Genomic DNA, 14,117 nt, shown 5'->3' with positions numbered 1-14,117 from the left:
TGATTGACATTTTGGTGAAAAGTGAAAAAGAAGTTGGTCAACAGTATACATGCCAAGCTTTTATTCTAATATTTAAGTACAGTTTGCAATAATTATAACAATTCACTTATGATACAACCGCACTATACTCATTTCTTTGATATGATGTTTATGAAATAAGGATACTTTTTATGTACAATAGATCTTATAGAAAATAACATCTTTCACTTCTAATACGTATGTAAGAAGAAAGAAACCACACTGGATTACTTTTCTGGCAACTCAAGTGCGTTTGCAGATTCTCTCTCTATAACAACAAATTTAGTTAATACAGTTATTACAGTGTCCTGGAAGATCATGTCCGGTGCAGTAAATCCTGGGACTGTGTGAACTGTCCCAAATTCCAGGACCACAACGCGTACAAAGTCCCGACAACGAACAAGGAATCTCCCTTAGTTGTCTGAACTGATGAAGCAGTCCTCGAGCTTTGCGTGCGATAACTTGTCCATCCATATACATTGCTGGAAAAACACCGTAAAACAAGAAGAAGTTGAGTGCTTTTCTTACCTAGCGAGCTAAAATGGAGTAGCATTTCATCAGCCCGTAAGTCTTGAGCAATAACATCGTCAGCGTAAACACAAATGATAGCAAGACACAAGAACAAGTGGAAATAGTCCGTTAAATAGTTAGCCCAGCAGGCCTCCCACATCCGTAAGGCCACTGCTTCCGTAAACTCCCGTTTAAAACACCTGGAACTCCTCTTTAGCCCAAGAATTACCGAACCAAAACTTACAATAAAATCCAACGGTGACAAAACAACAGTTCTGTTGCATCTCTATGCTTCTCTAAATGTTCATAAAAACGAGGCACCATCAATTTCACCAAATCTCGTAAATACCGCAAAGATCGATCCATGTCTCTATCCGTCGGCGTCGCGACGAAAACAGCTCTTTGCATGAGTCCCACAAAGCACCAGAAGGCAGCGACTTCGTCCCGGAGCTCGCAAAGCACGGGCGCCAGAAGATCGCTCATGCCCTGCGTGTAGCCAAGACCAGGATTATATACCGCGTAGTTTAACAAAACGTTCTTCATCACGTCTAAATTGGGATTGTCATCGCCCGCAAAAAACGGGTTACCTCTATCAGTTCGCACGACGTCTTTTTCAATCACACTTTGCACTTTTCGCCGGAATTGGTTCAGTTGAGATCCGGATAAGTCCAGGCGGCGTCTTGTTATCTCTTCGTACTCCTGGAAGAGACAGGGGGTTATGATAAGAAATAAGAAAACGGACTGACCTGGCGGCGGACTTCCGCGATTTGACCACGCTCCGCGTAAGTGCTTTGGTAAGGATAAACGTGGAGGAGAAAAGGCCACACTTCTTTACGAAGGTTGCGTTCCATTCCTGAGAAAAATATTGATTTGCGTAAAGTAAGATCATCCTCCAGTTGCCCCGTTTCGTTAAACAAACTCCTGAAAATCTCTTCGGTTAACTTAGGAACTTGGCCTTCCTCGGGGTGGAGCTCCAAGTCCGACACCTCCGGACGACACACCATGAAGTGCCGGTATGGGAGATTCTCCTCGTACCCTTTAGTGTGTTTGATATTGTGTAACAAAGAGTGCCACTGGTGTAACACTTGAGCCAAATGATCCAACCCTCCGTGGTGAAAGTGCAGAATTTTGTACTGAGATTCTCTAGAAGCTACGACGAGCTGACCACAAGTACAATTCGTGTCGTTAAAAAACAATCTAAGAGATCTCATTTGGCTTAAATCAACACTGAATCTCCTGCATTTGTGTGGTAGCTTCGTTGGTAACACTGGCGAACAGTTATTGCTCTCGGGAAACATCAAATTGTGTTTTTGTGCTAGAAACTCTGGAGTTGTTATCCAGTTTAACTGGCTATCGCTTGAAGTGACGCTCTCAGATCTGGAAAAATCGAACTTTTCTGTGGGATCCTTAACACTGTCCGGCGTGGTAACAATCTCGATCTCTGGATTAGCTATATCCACGTTAATGTTGATGATGGTTCCCGGTTTATCACTATCTTCAGAACTCAAAGAATCAGTGGTACTGTCGTAGTTGAGAAAAGGGTTTGTACTTTTCAACTCAATGCTCACAGGGCGTTCTAAAAACTACGCTTTCTTAGGGCTCTTTGAACTAATTTCTTACCTGGGAAACTCCCGTTGGAGTCGTTAGAATTCAAACTCTCCATGCTAGTTTGTTTGTTATGATTATAAGAATTCTGTAGCGCACTGGGACACTTTGTTAACGCAGTGTTTGGAATCCATGTAAGGAAAAGTGTGGGTCTTTTAGTTTCGGTGTATTGATCAATGAAAACTTTGGATGTGATGGTCAGGTAACCGGGATGGTGGAGGATATCGGTGTCTTGGCGTACCATAGCTGGTGGATGGACGCACACATTGTTTTTGCAGAAGAGGACTTCGTTGTCTTCGTACTGGGCCTTCGCCAAGTCCTCTTCCGTGCCCAAAATGTACGTCGACGCACGCCGGATTATGTCAACCAGAGGCATTTTCAGTCTGCAAAAATGCGTTTTAATTGCAGGGAAAACAATTTTAATGCCGAAATGGTGGATGCGCCGGGTTAAAATCATTTAAATTACGTGATGCTAAATAAAATGTGCCTAAATTTACTTTTATTGGGAGGAAAAAAAGTAAATTTTTCTGAAAAAAGAGAGTTTTATACTTTTCCTTGTTTTTAAGATTGTCGTCTGTAAAAAGTGTAATGCCGCTCAACTTCATTTTTATAGTAGGTTTCTAAATGTTAAATTTTTAAAATTATGGTCGCAAAGAATCTTTGATAGTTAATTAGTAAATCTGAAGCCCAATGAACAGTCGCCACTTATTTTGCGTTTATTAATTTACTGTGGCACTGAATTATTGGAAACCAACGTTGATCAACACAATCGTATCAATGAAAGTTACGAACGTGCAGACGTAAATAACAGTGAAGTTCTGTATAAAAAATTGAAAAAGGAGAATACAATTCACAGGAACAATAATGAAGTGAAAATCAATAAGCACCAAAGAAATGAAAGAAGTATATGTCAATAACACTATTGAATATGAATGAGGGACTACAGGTGGATATGTTACGACCACATTAAATTTAATAGTTTTACATAAAAATTGGAGGAAATAAATCAGAAGGATTTATAATACGAACTAAACTTCCGTGCACTTTAATATTTTATCTCTCCACGTTATCGTTATCACGCAATATAATTCTGATCTAATCAATCAAAGGCAATACTAGAAAAACTTCTTATCACGACATTACAATTTCCTATCAATAGACAAAGAATAAAATAAAAAACAGAAAATCCATTTCGTAATGTCTCGTCCGGAGCGAAATTAGAGCACCAGTGAAATCACTTCATTATTAAATTTCAACTTACCATTTACAACATCAATCGCACAAAAACACTCTACGCCATTGTTCAAATCACTAATTCAGTCACTATTTAATCAACAGAACGTGTATTGTGAAGAAATATTTGACCTGATGGCACCATGTTGGCGTTATGCCGCCCCCATGCCCTAGTGTTATTATTGATCCGAATATTTGACACGAAGTGCTGTCAGAAAAATGCGCGCCGGTGTATTATCATCAGTTGGAATTATCACCAAAGTACGAATTTACAAATTGAGTTCGACTGGTATTATCTACTTTTGTAACGATGTCACTTCCTTTGCTCATATTTTATTCAAAGCGAGGGTTTTTAGGGCGTTTTATTGCAGGGAACTGTTTCGGCGACGGCGCCGGCGTCTTGTTTAAATGAAGTTATTCCATACCGTCTCTTCTTCATCTTCCTTTTCTTCCTGTTCAGTATTTCGTTTTTTGGATTTTTAAGATGGGCCAAAGAGATCATTTAACATTCAAACTGGTGGTTTTGATGATTATGTAATAAGATTTTTTGAGATTACTACGTTTAGCTTGCTGATTTATTGCCCTAAATCTCAAAAATTACAAGCGACAAAAACATGTTTTAGAAATTTTTATTTATTCTGGCAGACTAGAAGCTAGGAATATAAAATTTAGTAAGATTACTGTCTATTTATTGTTCCAAATTTCTTATTTTATAAAAAACGTTTTTTTGGTAGTTTTAATGCGAACGCAATAATTAAGAACAAAGATAAACCTTTCGCACATTTAAACTTGAATTATTCCCGCTCCAAGTCCGCCATTTGACGTTTCTCCGACCCTGGTGCAAAACCAAAATCCCCAAATCCTTTCCCGTCACGTTTTCGTATGTGAACGCTGTGACCGCGAATTTTCGCTTTATTTGCCTTAAAACCGCTCTAAAACTGAGAAAATCTCATCTCAGCCAAAATGGTAAGTCCCTATCACCTCTAACCCACGTATATTTCCCCCAAAATGCGACCATTTTACCTTTCCCTGTGAAATTCTAGGTTATGTTCCTCATGCTTCGTTTTCCAGACATTGATCGCGAAAGATGCCAATCCCGAGAAGCCCGGTCAGGATTCTCCCCCAATTCACCACATCAGAATAACGCTAACTTCAAAGAATGTTCGCTCTTTGGAGAAGGTGTGTTCAGATTTGATTGACGCCGCTAAGAAGCAGAAGTTGAGGGTTAAGGGGCCCGTGAGGTTGCCGACGAAGATCTTGAGGATTACCACTCGTAAAACACCTTGTGGTGAAGGGTCTAAGACTTGGGATCGGTTCCAGATGAGGATTCACAAGAGAGTTATTGATTTGCACTCTCCTTCTGAAATTGTTAAGCAAATTACTTCCATCAACATTGAGCCTGGAGTGGAGGTTGAAGTAACCATCGCTGATGCTTAAATGTAAATAACTTTTTCTAAAATACACTTTTAAAGATTCAAAATAGTTTATTGCATAGAGTAAATGTGTATAAAATATTTACATGTTTGTATCACAATTTTTATTGGGATTTTAGTAGAAATGGAATGTTCTTTTAGGAGTGTCTTGGAGACGTTAGAGTAGAGTATTTGGTCCCTTTAACCTAATTAAAATAAGGCTCCTTTCAGGATTATAAAGCACGAGTTACGATTTCCCGTTAACAACACCATAATCTATGGGGAGATATTCTTGGACAACTGGTTGAACCTGTTTCCAGATATCTGCCAACTGAAATTAAAACCAAAATTATGAACTCCACGCCCTTGAAAAATTACCTCTGAATTTGATCGAATTCTCAACGAAACTAAACTATTTAAAATGGAAGACAACGTTTCAAGATAAGCGTAAACCAACTGCGTCTCCATATGAACACAGTAGAGACTGAAATCCGATCTGAGCTCCATATTTGAAATGACACTCTCCTGAGTCAACATCTTCGCCTCAAGTTGCTCCACGCTCTCAGTCTATAAAGACACTGTTAATTCAATGAAGAAGGCGCCGAGTTCTTACATCGGTCCCTCTGATGACTCCTTGAATCTTCCGCTTCTTCAAAGACAGCATTTTCGAGAGAGCTTGTTGATGGTCGTGAGCCAACCCCTTCTCCAGTCTTTCACACAGATCTTTGTGTGAGATCAATACGTCCAAAAGCAGCGACAGTCGCTCACAAACTGTGATTTGCTCCACGTTCGCGTTTTGTTGGGACTTGTTTGACAGCGAGTACAACTCCCTAAAACAAGGGGGCTATCAACGAAACTACCATCAAATTTTACCTTGAGAGCGCTGTGAACCCCTTCTGCATACTCCCCCACTGGCTCCCAAAAATCTGCCCAATATTAGACGCACTCAGAATCTTCAACTGTGCAGCGAAATCCTCAGAGTCCCGCGCGTACGAATTCTGTCTCTCAATATCAGCTTCAGCTAATAACTTTAATTTCCCGATGACTTGAACCAACGATCTGATTTGTTCCCGACTGGACGCAATTTCCCCATGATCCGTCGGCAAGAGATTCCTCGCCGTCGCCGCTAAATCCGAAGTCATGAACTCGTCGGGGGCGCGTCGAAAAATATCGCGGATTCTGTGTTGGATGTCTGGACCATGATCCGTCAGGAAAAACGCGACGAGGGCGTCGTGGCATATCGTGGGGTGCCGACACACCAGAGTGAGCCAGCGATGGAGGCCCCGGCGTCGGGACTCCAGAAAATGAGCGTCGGAGACGATCTTCTTCGGGGGCAAGCGCGGCACAACTCTGAAATTCAAATTTCGCGTTCAGTTCGATCAAGTACCACGCGGGAAATTTGAAATTTAAAGTACCTGTATGGAAATCGGTTCAAGAGGAGCTCCTGTAGTGCGAGGAAGTCGTTGTATCTGCGTGTGACTTTGGAGTTGAAGCGCCGGGACGACACTAAATACTCTGAATATTTAAGGAACAGTCCTTTCTTCTCAGGTACTAATTCGACGGTGATTGTATCGAGTTGTGTGATTTCCGTGTAGGTGAGCCCCAGGACCGCTGGATTGGCTCGTAAATTAAGTTGTAGAACTAGGTTTTTGACGGGGGTTAAATCCCCGATGCTGGGGGTGGGATACTCTAAAAAATTCGATTATGGTTGCTCGCGTTTAAGGAAACCTTACCTTTCCCCGCGGCGCTCTCGAAGAGCTTCTGCGATAACGTCTTCCCTTGTTGCCCCCATGCCACCAGCGCCAGTGTTTTATACAAGTTCGTTCTGGTGATGAGTCCTTGTGAAGGGCCAGCCAAGTCCCAGATGACTTTCAACTGTTCAGTTCCGAGATTACACAGTGAAAGTAAGCACTGATAGACATCTCTATGGAGGGGTTCCCCGTTGTGGGAACACACATCAAAGACTTCTCTATAGAGCGCCGGGACTGTTCCTGGAACGTGTGATTAAGGGGGCACTACAGTTAAAAAACGCCAAACCTGAGCTGAAATCCGTCGTCATTTCGTCGTCAGGGCTGCGGCGACATCCAACTCGAACTGAGTATCAATCTCTAAACTATCCCTTTTGGGGATTTCCACGGTTTTGCACCTAAAATGATCGTTGATTCGCTCGAGATTATGACTGTGCGTCATTTGTGGGTGGACACAGTACCGGATAAAAATAATTTAATAATTGTCCCGGAGGGAATGTCATTTAAGACCCGTGGCTATGTGTCAACCTTGTCAACAAACATAACCTCGAAGTGATGTGTTGGCATGTGTCAAATTTGACAAGTTACGCAACGGTAAACAAACAGCGGGAAAAAGACACGAACTGAACTGTTCAGTTGGAATGAACTCCTTGCGCAACACAGAATTGAAAAATACAAACACTTTCACTTTGATGGGAAAAGGTCAAAGGCGTTTTTCTCTATTGTTGCACAATAAACAAACGGAAGACACAAATTAACAGGAAAACAGGTCGACTTTCTGTAAAAAACAGAAAATGGGGACACATCCGGAACTATCCGGTTACACTCTCGGATAAATAGCGGTGACCCCACTTATGAATTATTGATAAAATAACGTAATGCAATTTTAAATAAATTATCATCGCGTAGCGCGTTTTCAAGGTTTACCGGTTTATCCGGCTTTTTGTGTTATTGCTCAACTAGTCGAGAAGGCCTTGTATTTTTTACACGTTGGTAACTCTGACTTTTGCGAGTTACCAACCTATTTAAAACTCCACAGCCACCTACCTGGTGCTTTGTAAAAACCCCCGCCTCGCCAAATTTCGACTCACAAAATAAAACATTCCATTTTCTACAAGTTCCCCGTTCCAGTCTTGTCTTCTAGGTCTGTTTTTCAAGTCAAAGTTCAAAGGATGGACGCCGCCTCTGGTTTCAGACCAGCGCAAGTTGTGGGATCTGTAAATTAACTCTTAGATATTCACACTGAGCACGTAATGAAGTAGTTGACAAGTTGTATCTTTATTAATTTATGGTTTAGAAGTAGAGAAAGGCGTGTACACTTTCTACTCTGCGTGAGAAAAAAATTTCTGTATGATAGTCGAAGACTTGTTGGGTGCGAGTTTAAAAATGTTTTCCGAGCGCTTTCTATAAAATGAAGAAAAACTCGTTTGTTTTGAATAAACGGCCTGACTGGTACGTAAAAAATCAGCACTTCTTACCTAACAACCGAAAAAACGCATTCCTCCTTCCGTTTGACCCACTCCAAAGCCTCATTTAGATAAGATTTCTTCACAAACGGTGAAGTGCATTGCACCAAAGCAACAACATCAACTTCAGGATGGACTGCAATAAAATCTAAAACTCCTAGAATGGAGGGTGCGGCGTCAGTTGCCGATTCTTTACTCCTCCAGTGCACATTCACAGAACCTGCTTCTTTTGCGATAAGTTCGTGGTCTGTTGACACCCACACTGAAGAAAAATTCACCTGTAGAACACTACTCAGAGTGATATTCAAAAGAGAATTATTCCCGATTTTAGCGAGATTTTTTAAAGGGATTCCTTTAGATCCGCCTCTGGCTAGAATCAGAGCCGCGACGTGGAGGTTTGCAGGATTCCTGCGAAGATAGAAAAATAAAACGTTACTAGTTCCGGTTCTTACCACTTCTGAGTTTTACACGACAGAACAGCAGTGGCGGTTATTGTTGTGAATAGAATAAAAACGTGATACATATTTACTGGATGTTTTTGAGCTCGAATTACTTATATTGTACTCGTCATCACATTATCCAATTGATGTTATTGAATTAATCCGAAAAGTTAATACAATTAAGCACTTTATTCGTTCATTGCGTTAGCAAGAAGCGTTTCATAACAAAAAGAGATGTGGTGTTCAAATTTCGCGCCGTACATTTCCAGGGTGATAACAATAAAATTCCTAGAATTATCAACGTGGTGACAGTTTGCAGTGGACTAAATGTCACGTTGACACAAATGTGAAGTTATCACCCTAAAATTGAGGGCGCGAAATGGAAAATCTGCTTGGTGGATGCGCCGGGTTAGCGAAATTATAAATTTTGGTCGGCAAGCTGCATTTCCTTCATCTCCCGAACTCTTGCCTGGATCTGTTGCTGGATAATCAACTTATGTTTTTGGCCTTCTCCCAGTTCTTCCATCGACTTCAACCACTCTTCTCGTTCTTTGATCTCATTGACCACTAAAACCAAGATTGTAACACAATCACAGAAACTCGCAATTTTTACGTTCGTCAAATCTATTCTTTTCTTCCTCCGGCGGTTTTGGTTTTTTCTTGGACATTTTAGGTACGATATCTTTCCCAAAAGCCATTTTATTCTGTAAACGGTCTTTTTCCTTCTCCCGATCAACACGTGGTCCTCTGGGAACAAACTGTTCTCTTTCGTACGCGCCGGATTGGACTATCGTCTCTTTAGATCTCCTTTTGGAACTGCCAGGTCGTACCACAACAGTTGGTAATTTTTTTCGCGCTTGATTGGTACTTCTGGGAGTTGGCAGTGGTAGAGGCTCTCCGTTGCGGAGATAATAGTCCATTTTCTTCCGTTGCTGCATGGTCATTTTCGCTTCGTCCATAAGAACTGGGGAGAATCAAATTACTGGGAAGAAAAACGTGTTAACACACCTCGTAAAAGTCGATGGGTTTCTGGACTATACGTAGTCTTCGCCGGATGAAGAATTCCTCCATGGACCACATTTTTGCTCGGCCACTCCATTTCTGTCAACGTCTAATCTAACTATCACGCGTTGCTAGAACTCTGTTGAATCAATTCTAGTTGTTCTGGTAACACTAACGCGCCACCGCCGGGGTGTGTAAATGAGAGTTGATGGTAGTTTGATAACACGGAATTTTGTTTGATTTTGGCGCTTGGTCTGGGAGTGCTTATTGATTTTCGCCCCACTTCTCCAGTAGAAAGAGATCAAATATCAAGGAGTTTTCAAGGGAGAGAAAGACAAGGGAAAATCAGCAGTGTTTGTATGTTATTTTGGGACAAGCTGCTAGAAAATGCAGCGGTGTAATTTTTCTTGTGTTTGTGATTTAAATTAGTTTAATATGTTGCCGGTGCTGAGGATAATCAAGCCCGTTGAGGTCAAACCGACCACTGCTAGTTTCATTTGTATTACGCTTAGACAATGGGCTATTTTATTTTCGATTCTTATTTTTGTAAGTACAGTTTTTCAATGGTGTGACAATAATTGGGAAATATTTAGATTATTATGGCGATAGTTACAACTTGCACAGTTTTGGGAACTTTGCATACTAAGCAACTTTTGCACCTCCTTGAAGATGATATCGAAGAGGAGCGAGGCAAACATCGGTTTGAAGATCACCATAAGCCCATCAGTTCGAATGAGGCGCGTTTGCAACACTCACAAGAAATTGTTTTGAGTAAGTACTAGTTTGGGAAATTATGGGTTTAACTTTGCTCCCCTGTTATACAAATAACTGTTTTCTTGTGGGAGTTGAGTAAAATCATTTTATTGGACCGAAAAAGTGACCAGTTTTGTTATTTCGCAATCAACTAACAAAATCGATCAAGGTTGAGGTTTTTCCTATGCACGGTGCATGGAACTCTGATATCAAAAGTAAAGTTAATTATTTATTGTACAATAATGGAATCAATACTTGGCTAAAAACGTCCCAACAATTCTGTTTCATAACAGTCATTATACAAATATGGAAACAAAATTTCGGGAGAGTTCCAAATTATGGAAAATGTGAAGTTAAAAGATGGTGGATGCGCCAAATTAAACTAAAATTTCTGATTCTTACTTTTTCACTCTTAATCTGTTTAAACAGCGAAGCATTTTCCCGGACTCTGTATAATTGTATAAGGAATAATTTCCCGGACTCTGTATAATAGAAAGAGAAATTCCTTCATTTTTGATAAGATAATAAGGTGGATGGACCATATTTATAGTTTTTGCTAGATATTACAATATAAAAGTTATAATAATGAGTTTTTAGTTTATGCTTTCAAAAGTGGCAATTTTACGGATTCATTTAATTCAGTCGCTAAATTAGATTTTTTCATTCTCAATCTCAAAAAGTTACCATGACAACTAATTAAGCATAGTGGTTCAATTCAAATACAATTAAACAACTTTATATCCAATTGTATAAAAATCTTTGTTTTACGGTATCTTTTAACGTCCATAAAGTGCCTCTTTTTGAACGGGGTCTGTAATGATATAGTAAAACGGCCGCTTGTCAGTGTCGATGTCAACTAATTCTAACAATAAATATAAAATTAATGTCAAAATGCAATTTTTTTTCGTGGACTTCTGTCCACTTCTGGATTTGATAGGAAGAAGAAATTTCTTAGCTTTCGACACTATTTTATCTATTTAAAAACCAAAATAGCTATTTTGTAAGTTCAAGAAAATAAGTAATTTTAATGCCAAAATCAACAAATTCTTTTAAATAAATACAAGAATCTGGCCAATTTTTGGTAGATAGATGTATTTCTTATACTTAACGTGACAGTAAACATTTTGCATAAATTTATCTATTAAAAGGCGGTTAACATTGCATTTTTAACGTTGAAATAATTTGAATAATATCAAATTAAGCCTACCTTATTCAGTTCTCTTTGTTTAAAATTTTATTACAATCCATTTGCAAATAACAAAGATATTCTGCATGAAAGTCTTAAGTGGGCCACAGTGCTAGTTGATGCTGCATTACGAGCGTTGCAGTTTATTCGGGTTCACCCTGTATGTTCAGCGAGCGAAGCGAGCTCCATTTTTCAATTAGTCTGAGCTACTCAACAGAAATAAAAATTCAACATCAGAAGCTAATTTTTATTTATTAATTTTGGGAGTATGACATTTGGTGGATGCGCCGGGTCGAATCTCCCTATCCGACCACTTTCGCTTAATTGGAAATCGACCACTTTAAAAGAATGAGTTACTTTAGTCGTCTATTTTTCCCCACAAATCAATACAATCTTGAAAAACAGCTTTCAGCAAAATCCTCTCCATCTGCATGTGGCTAGCTTGGATGAACCTCTTCCTCGCCGCAGTCTTAATCTACGGAGTGGCCACCATGACCTCCATCTACATAATTCCATGGATTCTTGTCAGCGGCACTACTTACCTCTTCGGAATCACCACAGCGATCATGGGCTATTTGGACTTGATTCCCGGACTCTACATTAGTTATCCCGTGATGCGTAAGGCGTCAAATTTTCCGTAATTCTTTAATAATGTTTCTTTTTTGTAGTGGTTTGTCTTGCTGCTTCAATGGTTTTCATCGAAATGTGGTACACGATCGTTCTGTATTACTTAAGTCTCGGAAGAAGTGGATGCTCAAGATATAACAATTTCGGGCCTTCGGTGATTGATGCCTATGGTGGCTATACTCACACCGTTCAACCAATGCGTTTTGATCCAAACAAACCTCTAGTCTAAATGTTTGGTGTGTTAGAAGGCGACACTCGCCACTTGTAAGCTTCGTAGTCCAATTTAAGTAGAACAATGACAATAATAATGAAAGCTGCTTTGCATTTAAAAGTGAGCTTCTCATTATTAGCCATTTGTGATAAATAAAGTGAATGTCACAATCATTTTCTTCCTTCTATACTGTATTGGATTATGTCTTGCACAAACGTGACGCTATTTTTGTGTGAATTTCGTTAGAGATGTACTTAAATAAAATTCATGTGATGAAAACACGACTGTTTCCTATTAAATAATAAAATATTTATTTCATACATTCGGAGTACAGTAAATTAGTATTTTATAAATCAATTTCTATGGTGCAGTTTGATCAAATTAGACATGCACGACTGTTATAAATATCTGCGATCTAAAATATGATAAAGGACTAAATATGTCGATGTGAAGTTAGTCTCCAGGGCATGTCTTTTAACAGGTAAATCCCCTATCAAATCACAATTACTAAATTCCAGTCTATGCATTATCATCAGTCATTTCAAGGAACTGGGCACTCTGCTCTCTCACGCATTCACCCTTCAAATTAAAAACGAACTTATAATAACAACCATCGGCACAAATCACTGTAAAAAAATCAATTAACACCTTCAAAGACCACAAAGACTGCATTACCAATAACTGAATTGTTGTCTGCTCCAAACGCACAGACGCAAGGGGGGCCATTGGGCACCGTAAACTTACAAAAGGACCACGTCGACGAAAAGTACTTGGGCAGAAACATTGCGTTTGCTAAAGTCGACTGTTTGTTCAGTTTCTGGTCATCCAGCGCGAAGATATGAATCGTCCCATGGTCAGACGCCACGCACAAACACGTCGAGTTGTGGTTGAAGTTTATGCAGTAAATCGTTGCCTGAAAGGAAAAAATCATTTAAAATTCCGGAGCGTCCTCTGACTTACTTGATGGGCCCCCCGCCGGAGCTCCGCGATTTTATCACCCGTCGCAGTATCAAACACTCGAATTAGTGTCCCTTTTTCACTCGCTGTGGCTAAACGGGTCCCTTGTAAATTTAAGGCGATACAACTAAGCGACGCCTCGTGTGCTACAATGTCCAAAGGCCCCTTATCAGTATTTGCTAAGTCTACAAGTTGCACGTGACCGGTTTTCCGTCCAGGAAATGCCAGTAATGAGTTATTACTATTGGGGCAGAGCACACATAAACCTTTGGAATTGGTGCTGGTTTCAAAGACATGTAATTGTTGGGGGCATTGGGTAAAAGTGTAAACTTTAATGACTCCTTCTACAAACCAATGATTACTTTCTGAACGTTCAGTTTTGTTTAGTTTTTACCTAAAACTACAACAATTCGATCCCTTCTTAGCTTCACGGCTAAAACAGGGGCGTTAAACTCTAACGTTATCGGTGTGGTTTTCTTTAAGTCGTCCCAAACCATTAAACGGTTGGGAGGAAAGAGTGGTTTAGATCCACCACCAACTAATGCAAGATAATTGCACCGAAATAACATTTCTACATAACTTAATCCTCCATTGTCGAAATCGTGGCGTTCTTTTTCCTTCAGTGGATCGCAATTGTAAATACGAAAGCCTGTGGTGGTTCCACAAGCAAAACAACCTGAAATTATAAATATAGGAAGGAAAATATGTGAGTAAACTTACCATGGTCTTGGTTGAAACCGGCGAACAAAAGGCCGTTCCCGTAGGAATTTGTGGGACCTAAATTCATCGCTTTTACTCAGACACGGACAGGAGAGACATAGTAAGGGCCCTAAGGTGGAACCTGACCTGTTGTTATTGTTATTTTCAGTGATATAACCTCAAAATATGAAACGTCACGTAGACATACGTCACAAATGGGAAGATTTTTAGCGGTTTTTATTGGCAGGGG

General features: G+C 40.0%; 7 protein-coding genes and 1 long non-coding RNA gene across 8 annotated transcripts; 3 read left to right on the top strand and 5 right to left on the bottom strand.

Moving 5' to 3' along the window:
* Window positions 1–37: 37 nt before the first annotated feature.
* TBC1D16 (TBC1 domain family member 16) lies at window positions 38–3,558 on the bottom strand. The gene is made up of 6 exons (XM_088042110.1): window positions 3,395–3,558; window positions 2,149–2,516; window positions 1,275–2,104; window positions 773–1,227; window positions 547–728; window positions 38–500 (listed from the first exon to the last, which is right to left on the bottom strand). Exons 2-6 carry the CDS (start codon window positions 2,507–2,509, stop codon window positions 301–303), a joined length of 2,028 nt encoding a protein of 675 aa, XP_087898236.1. The 5' UTR covers window positions 2,510–2,516; window positions 3,395–3,558; the 3' UTR covers window positions 38–300.
* LOC148171722 (uncharacterized) lies at window positions 3,510–4,216 on the top strand. Its single transcript, XR_015770509.1, has 2 exons — window positions 3,510–3,670; window positions 3,723–4,216. It is a non-coding gene; the product is annotated as an uncharacterized LOC148171722 (long non-coding RNA).
* A 24-nt stretch (window positions 4,217–4,240) lies between these two features.
* Window positions 4,241–4,846, top strand: LOC148171721 (small ribosomal subunit protein uS10-like). Its single transcript, XM_088042115.1, has 2 exons — window positions 4,241–4,332; window positions 4,438–4,846. Exons 1-2 carry the CDS (start codon window positions 4,330–4,332, stop codon window positions 4,801–4,803), a joined length of 369 nt encoding a protein of 122 aa, XP_087898241.1. The 5' UTR covers window positions 4,241–4,329; the 3' UTR covers window positions 4,804–4,846.
* Window positions 4,831–7,444, bottom strand: LOC148171720 (sorting nexin-8-like). The gene is made up of 7 exons (XM_088042116.1): window positions 6,816–7,444; window positions 6,512–6,769; window positions 6,194–6,467; window positions 5,652–6,128; window positions 5,392–5,608; window positions 5,157–5,345; window positions 4,831–5,109 (listed from the first exon to the last, which is right to left on the bottom strand). The coding sequence occupies exons 1-7, from the start codon at window positions 6,835–6,837 to the stop codon at window positions 5,026–5,028; spliced, it is 1,521 nt and encodes a 506-aa protein (XP_087898242.1). The 5' UTR covers window positions 6,838–7,444; the 3' UTR covers window positions 4,831–5,025.
* Window positions 7,379–8,515, bottom strand: Csas (CMP-sialic acid synthase). The gene is made up of 6 exons (XM_088042352.1): window positions 8,445–8,515; window positions 8,005–8,400; window positions 7,853–7,930; window positions 7,618–7,741; window positions 7,514–7,573; window positions 7,379–7,465 (listed from the first exon to the last, which is right to left on the bottom strand). Exons 1-6 carry the CDS (start codon window positions 8,513–8,515, stop codon window positions 7,379–7,381), a joined length of 816 nt encoding a protein of 271 aa, XP_087898478.1.
* A 10-nt stretch (window positions 8,516–8,525) lies between these two features.
* LOC148171718 (UPF0193 protein EVG1 homolog) lies at window positions 8,526–9,663 on the bottom strand. Its single transcript, XM_088042113.1, has 3 exons — window positions 9,441–9,663; window positions 9,046–9,396; window positions 8,526–8,999 (listed from the first exon to the last, which is right to left on the bottom strand). Exons 1-3 carry the CDS (start codon window positions 9,529–9,531, stop codon window positions 8,851–8,853), a joined length of 591 nt encoding a protein of 196 aa, XP_087898239.1. The 5' UTR covers window positions 9,532–9,663; the 3' UTR covers window positions 8,526–8,850.
* Window positions 9,664–9,666: 3 nt separating this feature from the next.
* Window positions 9,667–12,490, top strand: LOC148171717 (uncharacterized). The gene is made up of 4 exons (XM_088042112.1): window positions 9,667–9,980; window positions 10,028–10,205; window positions 11,779–11,991; window positions 12,042–12,490. Exons 1-4 carry the CDS (start codon window positions 9,870–9,872, stop codon window positions 12,227–12,229), a joined length of 690 nt encoding a protein of 229 aa, XP_087898238.1. The 5' UTR covers window positions 9,667–9,869; the 3' UTR covers window positions 12,230–12,490.
* Window positions 12,491–12,498: 8 nt separating this feature from the next.
* On the bottom strand, window positions 12,499–14,108 carry LOC148171716 (WD repeat domain phosphoinositide-interacting protein 3). Its single transcript, XM_088042111.1, has 5 exons — window positions 13,889–14,108; window positions 13,563–13,844; window positions 13,172–13,512; window positions 12,887–13,124; window positions 12,499–12,837 (listed from the first exon to the last, which is right to left on the bottom strand). Exons 1-5 carry the CDS (start codon window positions 13,953–13,955, stop codon window positions 12,731–12,733), a joined length of 1,035 nt encoding a protein of 344 aa, XP_087898237.1. The 5' UTR covers window positions 13,956–14,108; the 3' UTR covers window positions 12,499–12,730.
* Window positions 14,109–14,117: the final 9 nt, after the last annotated feature.

This window comes from Gnatocerus cornutus, chromosome 7, assembly GCF_029298725.1.
Source record: "Gnatocerus cornutus isolate USDA-ARS CGAHR chromosome 7, icGnaCorn1.1, whole genome shotgun sequence".
Taxonomy (NCBI): Eukaryota; Metazoa; Arthropoda; class Insecta; order Coleoptera; family Tenebrionidae; genus Gnatocerus; species Gnatocerus cornutus.
This window is presented reverse-complemented; position numbering and strand designations above follow the sequence as displayed.

Coding starts and splice junctions, on each gene's coding strand:
- TBC1D16 (XM_088042110.1), bottom strand. CDS start 2,509: ATGCCTCTGGTTGACATAATCCGGCGTGCGTCGACGTACATTTTGGGC. Junction 2,105..2,148: donor CTCCAACGGGAGTTTCCCAG/GTAAGAAATTAG, acceptor CGTAGTTTTTAG/AACGCCCTGTGAGCATTGAG. Junction 1,228..1,274: donor TCGCGGAAGTCCGCCGCCAG/GTCAGTCCGTTT, acceptor TGTCTCTTCCAG/GAGTACGAAGAGATAACAAG.
- LOC148171720 (XM_088042116.1), bottom strand. CDS start 6,837: ATGACGACGGATTTCAGCTCAG. Junction 6,770..6,815: donor GACGACGGATTTCAGCTCAG/GTTTGGCGTTTT, acceptor CACACGTTCCAG/GAACAGTCCCGGCGCTCTAT. Junction 6,129..6,193: donor TTGAACCGATTTCCATACAG/GTACTTTAAATT, acceptor TTTGAATTTCAG/AGTTGTGCCGCGCTTGCCCC.
- Csas (XM_088042352.1), bottom strand. CDS start 8,515: ATGTATCACGTTTTTATTCTATTCACAACAATAACCGCCACTGCTGTT. Junction 8,401..8,444: donor TCGTGTAAAACTCAGAAGTG/GTAAGAACCGGA, acceptor CTATCTTCGCAG/GAATCCTGCAAACCTCCACG. Junction 7,742..7,852: donor AAATTTTTTTCTCACGCAGA/GTAGAAAGTGTA, acceptor GTTAATTTACAG/ATCCCACAACTTGCGCTGGT.
- LOC148171718 (XM_088042113.1), bottom strand. CDS start 9,531: ATGGAGTGGCCGAGCAAAAATGTGGTCCATGGAGGAATTCTTCATCCG. Junction 9,397..9,440: donor AACCCATCGACTTTTACGAG/GTGTGTTAACAC, acceptor GATTCTCCCCAG/TTCTTATGGACGAAGCGAAA. Junction 9,000..9,045: donor AAAGAATAGATTTGACGAAC/GTAAAAATTGCG, acceptor TCTTGGTTTTAG/TGGTCAATGAGATCAAAGAA.
- LOC148171717 (XM_088042112.1), top strand. CDS start 9,870: ATGTTGCCGGTGCTGAGGATAATCAAGCCCGTTGAGGTCAAACCGACC. Junction 10,206..11,778: donor CTCACAAGAAATTGTTTTGA/GTAAGTACTAGT, acceptor CTTGAAAAACAG/CTTTCAGCAAAATCCTCTCC. Junction 11,992..12,041: donor CATTAGTTATCCCGTGATGC/GTAAGGCGTCAA, acceptor TCTTTTTTGTAG/TGGTTTGTCTTGCTGCTTCA.
- LOC148171716 (XM_088042111.1), bottom strand. CDS start 13,955: ATGAATTTAGGTCCCACAAATTCCTACGGGAACGGCCTTTTGTTCGCC. Junction 13,125..13,171: donor TCCGGCGGGGGGCCCATCAA/GTAAGTCAGAGG, acceptor TTTTCCTTTCAG/GCAACGATTTACTGCATAAA. Junction 12,838..12,886: donor AGACAACAATTCAGTTATTG/GTAATGCAGTCT, acceptor ATTTTTTTACAG/TGATTTGTGCCGATGGTTGT.